Below are 5,428 nucleotides of genomic sequence, written 5' to 3' on the forward strand. Positions count from 1 at the left end.
CCCGCGGGCCTCCTGGCTACAAGGCCTTGCCCTTTGCTCAGGGTCTGCCCAGTCGCAGCTTTGGGTCAGGAAGGGATATTGGCCCCTCCGTGGTCGGACCAGTCTGCGCATGAGGGTTTTGCCTTCCGCCAGCGGGAACCTGGCCTCTCTCCAGCACATGCTGCGTGTTGACGAAACGCCTCGTCCTGGTGGGCGCTGACAGCCTGGTCCCCTGCTTTAGGCATGGCAGGTTGGGGTGTTCTTGGTGTCTCTGAGCGATGTGCTGTGCGGAGGTGCCGCAGGGTTGATCGTGCACCTGTAAGTTAGACAAGGACTCGGATGGGATGGCTCAGTGATGATCCTGCTTCTGGTACGGGGTGAACTAGATGTGACCTCCAGAGGTCCCTTCCAGCCTGACTTTGTTTTGGGGTGGGGGGGTCTCACCGGCTGTTTGAAGCTGCAAGCGAATTCGGGAGCTTGCACATGCCCAGAGTGCTCCAGAAAACAGGGAGATAGGCGCTATGTATCCTCTGTTAAAGGGCAGAAAGAAGCAGGCATGAGTTAGCCAGACTCAACTGGCCTTGGCTGGGGGGGGGACCTGGCGTTTTAACAAAGTCTGTACCGACTCTTGACTCTCCACAGAAAAACTGGGCTAAGTGTGGACCCAGCAGATGAAATCCATGACCAAGTCAGGAGGAGGAAGAAGCCCGCTCTGTTGGGCTCTCTGCAAATGAAGGCCTAATGTTTCCGAGACCTCTGGCTCAGCTGCAAAGAGCAGAGCTCGGGATAGAGTAGAGGCCCCAGGATGTGATCCCATCCCCTGTAGTGTGCTCGTTATTGCATAACCCTGCTCGGCTTCTGTAAGTAACACTTGAGGTCTTCGGTCTAACAGTTGCCCATGTCCTGCTCTTGTGCCTCCCTCCATGCACTAGCCTCTTGGCTGATTGGCTTCCTGCACCTCTTCCATCCCAAGACCCTTGAGTAAAGCTGGCGGGATCATTTAATCAACTTACAGCTGCATTTGTGTGAGGCCCCACTGTATTTATAGATGTTAAGGGCTGGACGGGCAACCTTACAAGATCATTGGGTAAATCTGATTGCTTGCCCTGTTTTAATGAGCACAAGGGAAATTGGAAAAATCTGATTCTTGCCTAAAGAGCATGACTTGCCTAACAGTCTAAGTGCAGCTCCTCAAAATACTGTCCTTGAACTTGGAGAAAATTGCGCCCTCATTTAGGACCAAACCAAACTTCTGTTAAAATCCAGGAGTTTTTCAGTTGACTAATGGAACTTGGATCAGGCCCTTAAAGACTTGCTACTTGTTTGCTGTCTTCTGTGTTTATATGTCAAGTCGTCTTCCCTATCGCTGTGCTAACAGTTGCACTAAAATCAATGGGATTGCACTGGGTGCAGACTAGGGAAGAATTTGGCTCCACATGTTAAGAATATAGGGGAATGTTCTCTGTGCTCATGCATGTATATTGTTTCCCCATATCTCTGCATAGACCTGACAGTCGATGTCCCTGGCTACGGGAAGGTGGTGCTTGACATTGGGTATGGTGGAGCTTTCTATGCCTTTCTCAGTGCAGAGAAGTTGGGCCTAGATGTTTGCTCTTCAAGTGTGAGAGATCTTGTGGATGCAGCAACTGCAGTCACAGAAGCAGTAAAGAAGCAGGTACAGTTGCATGCCCTCATACCCTGAAAGCTTCTCTAGCCACGTGCTTCTTTCTGCTGGGGAGAGTGGTTTGTCTTGGAGTCTGTTAACAGAGTTGTCACATTTCCTGTATAACGTGGTAAGAAATGGCAGAACAATCTTTCTCAGACCTTTGTGGCTTCCGTAAGGTCGTCATCTCATAATCCAGTTACCATTAAGCCCTTGTATTGGTACAGCAGTGGTTCTGCAGCACCTTATGGTGCTCTGAGATCCTTTGTAAGGGTGCCATGGAATGTCAATCAATATTATCATTGTTAGGTGGGTAATCCCCTGCACATGATTCGCATGATAAACCCAAAAGATTTCACATAGGAATCCAGTCTCCCAACCATTCTGACCCACTGTGGCCTGTCTACTCCCCTTTTACTTTGCCTAAGACATGTCATGGGTCTGCACCCTGTGTCAGAGCTTGAGTTGACAGCTCTGGAGTTGCTTGCTATATTCAGTCCTGTTCTCCTAGTCTATTCTACCCCCATATTGCCTCCTGAGTGTTTGAGATTACAGAGCAGTATGTCACAGCTACACATTAATTTAAAATTGTTGGGTTTATTTATTTGAAATGTACCCATGGCTGTAGCATGCCATGGCAAAATGTACCCACTAGACTCTTGGTATTCTACGTCCATTGTGTTGTATAGACATATACACCCCCAGCCAACAGTAACATGCTGGTGGGTTTTAGTCAAATGAATGATAGACCAGAAAGATGCCTCTTGACTAGAGCACTAGAATTAGTCAAGTCTAGCCCAGTCCCAAGTAGGGGGTGCACTGATAAATGGTTTTCTGGCCAATACCCGATTATTAACCAGCCATGTTGGCCGATACTGATCCAGTAGTCAATATGCAGCCTGGCAGCTTGGACAGCAGCTCCCTGCCAGTAAGTCTGTGTGGGGGGAGGGACATGGGGAAAGGAAGGGGCGGGGCAGGGGAGATCGAGACCCCCTCACAGTGAGGGAAGGAGTGGGGCTGGGGCAGGCATTGCCCAGCCAGGGATGTGACCCTGCCAGGAGTGGGACAGAGCTGCAGGTGGCTCGTCCATGGGGAGTGGGGAGGCAGCTCCCTGCCGCTGCATGTACCCCCAGGGGAGGCATGGGGGGCATGTGCCCCCCAGATTTGTGTGTGGGGCAAGGGCGGACTGTGGGCTCAGGGCTAGCTGCTGTGCTGGCCTCTTCCCAGCGGGGGGGCTGTGGTGGGGCTGTGCTCAGGGCAGGCGGTGGTAGCGCTGGGAGGGGTGGCTACGGGGAATTGTGGGGTGTCTGTAGCCACCCCTCCCAGCACCACCCACCCTGCCCCTGCCCAGTCTGAGCGTAGCCCCGACCCAGCACCCCCACCGGGAAAAGGCTGGCACAGCCCCTGGCCCTGAGTGTGCAGTGGCATCAGCCCATGCAAAAATATGGCGGGGAGGGAACATGCCCCCCATGTCTCCCCAAGGTGTGCGTGCACTGGCCGGGAACCACCCCAGCCCCCTGCACCCCCTGGAAGAGCGACCCTCGACTCTGTCCCACTCCCAGCAGGGCTGCATTCACCACCGTGGCTGGGCAGCACCTGCCCCTCTCCGTCCCTCACCATGGGGTCCTCAATCTGCACCCGCCCCCCACAGACTTACCAGCCAGCTCTCCAAGCTGCTGGGTTGCGTTGCTGGCAACATGCATGCTGCGTCTGCATGTATGCACACAGCACTTAGCGGTGACATTATCAGCTACGCTGGCCAAAAAAAGCTGATTGCCAATAATGTTGATTTTCCTTTTATCGGTGGTGATCTGATATGGGACCAATATATCAGTGCACCTCTGGTTGCAAAATTCTGAGGGTTTGTGTTTGCAGGTGAAATTTTGCAAATCTACAATTTTTAGACTTAAAAGAACCTGAAATAAGGAACTTGGTTTCATTGTTATTAAGGAAGCCATTGGCATTCTTGGGGAACCAAAAAGCATGCCTAGGTCTCCTTTAGAAAGCTGTTCAAACTGTAGCATTAGGGTAACATCTCTGTCTACATCTGTCACTTCGGGGAAGTCTTATTGCAGGTTGGTGAAAAGATCTGCTTGGAGCATTAGTTTATTAATGTACTCTGCATGGTGTTTCCTAGTTCAAACCTCATCACCCTGATAGCGAAGACCTTGCGTTCATTTATGGCACCATCTTAACGGACGGAAAAGATGCATTCAGTGATGAGCCAACCACCAACATCTGTGTGTTTGGAGATGCACAGGTATGAAGACTCGCTACTTGAACCGAACAAGGGAATGACTTCCTGTGCTGTGTGTATCCGCAGGGTACCTGGCACATAAAGCTTCTGCTGCCTCTTGTGCTGCGCAGAATGCATAACCTCAATTTTAACTTTCAAAAGATATTGGAGTCACTCTTTCTTAAAACAGTGGAATCCAGACGATTCATACCCATGTGTTTCACAGCCTGCTTCGTTCTCAGCATGTTCCTGAATTAAGGACAAGCTGCTCAGCTCTTTACTGCAGCTTTTACTTCCAAGCTTTTACTTCCAGCTGTCCCATGGAATTGATTGGAGAGGCAGTGTCCTTTGAAATAACACCCAGTGAGCAGTTGGAATACCTTGGAGGCTCTGCATAGCTATTTACTTTGGTTTTACAGGTACTTTAAAGCTGGCTTGCTGCAAACCCTTATTTTCATAAGGGCTACAGAATCTAACCTTTCAAACTGCCTGGGCTGGGCTGTGCTGTGGAGTACGTGTTTTTAGTACAGTGAGAGTAAACAAGCTACTGCAGATTTTAGATGCGTTTTTGCCCAGGACTAAAGCTATGCTTAATTGGTGAGATATTCCCTCAATTGTCACAGGACAGTGATCTGCGGAATAGCAGTTGCATGTACCAGCAAATTCTTTCGCTAAAGGAGGAGCTGAAGTAAGTGGCAAGCCTGAATGCAACGTAGTTTTAATGCTCTAGATCAGCTGTTTTCAAATGTTTGCACCTTGCGTCCCACCAACCATTTTGTCAAAAAACCCTGGTCCCACTATGATAAAAACAAAAAAACCCTTTTTCCAAGAAGTGTATTTTTACGTTTACGTGCATTTTAGGCCCCCTACCTTTCTCAGAAATGCCACTTGTTTCGGAAAAGTCCCACCTACATGACCTTTGTGGTTGAGAAACACTGCTTTAAATAACACCTGGAAGTATTGAATTAACTTGGTTTTTTCACTCCCATCTGAATCTACTGAATTTCTGTGGTATTTTTTGTCCCCCGACAAACCCATGGGCCAGAAAAGTACTGCCCAATTGTCTGTATTTATATGGGATGGAGCTGGGGCGGGGTGGGAGGCTGGCATTTGTCTTTTCTTGAAAGACTGAAAGAACCCAGCTATATTTCTTCTTTTCTGCTTAGGTTGACAGGAGTCCCACAGGCTCCGGCGTGACTGCACGCATTGCCTTGCAGTACCACAAGCAACTCATCAAGCTGGACCAGACCAGAACCTTTAGGAGCAGCACGACCGGTTCCTTGTTCACGGGGAAAGCAGTGGAGGCAAGCAATGAACTCCTCTTGTCTGCCTCTCTTGTAAATTTGGTGCTTGTCCAGCTAACAAGCTAACAGCATCAGCTTGTAGTGGGCATGGTGCAGCTGTCTCTGAACAGCTGTTCCAGGGTAGCTGCTTCTGATCTGTAGTATTCCTCCTCTTTCAGCCAGTTCTGAACAGAGGTTTGACAAATTGGATGTTGGTGAGGAGCACAGTGTTAAGTGTGAATACAAATTAAAGTTCAATAGGAAGTG

At 49.6% G+C, this 5,428-nt stretch overlaps 1 protein-coding gene across 1 annotated transcript in view; it reads left to right on the forward strand.

Annotated features, from left to right (window-relative positions):
- The window catches only part of L3HYPDH (trans-L-3-hydroxyproline dehydratase), a 24,023-nt gene that overhangs the window by 5,881 nt on the left and 12,714 nt on the right, over window positions 1–5,428 (forward strand). Inside the window, exons 3-5 of the mRNA XM_019519884.1 lie at window positions 1,485–1,654; window positions 3,780–3,902; window positions 5,045–5,182. Coding sequence (XP_019375429.1) covers window positions 1,485–1,654; window positions 3,780–3,902; window positions 5,045–5,182 — 431 coding nt within the window. The remainder of the gene's footprint in view (window positions 1–1,484; window positions 1,655–3,779; window positions 3,903–5,044; window positions 5,183–5,428) is intronic.

This window comes from Gavialis gangeticus, unplaced genomic scaffold, assembly GCF_001723915.1.
Source record: "Gavialis gangeticus isolate Ggan-Ray unplaced genomic scaffold, GavGan_comp1, whole genome shotgun sequence".
NCBI classification, from domain to species: domain Eukaryota; kingdom Metazoa; phylum Chordata; order Crocodylia; family Gavialidae; genus Gavialis; species Gavialis gangeticus.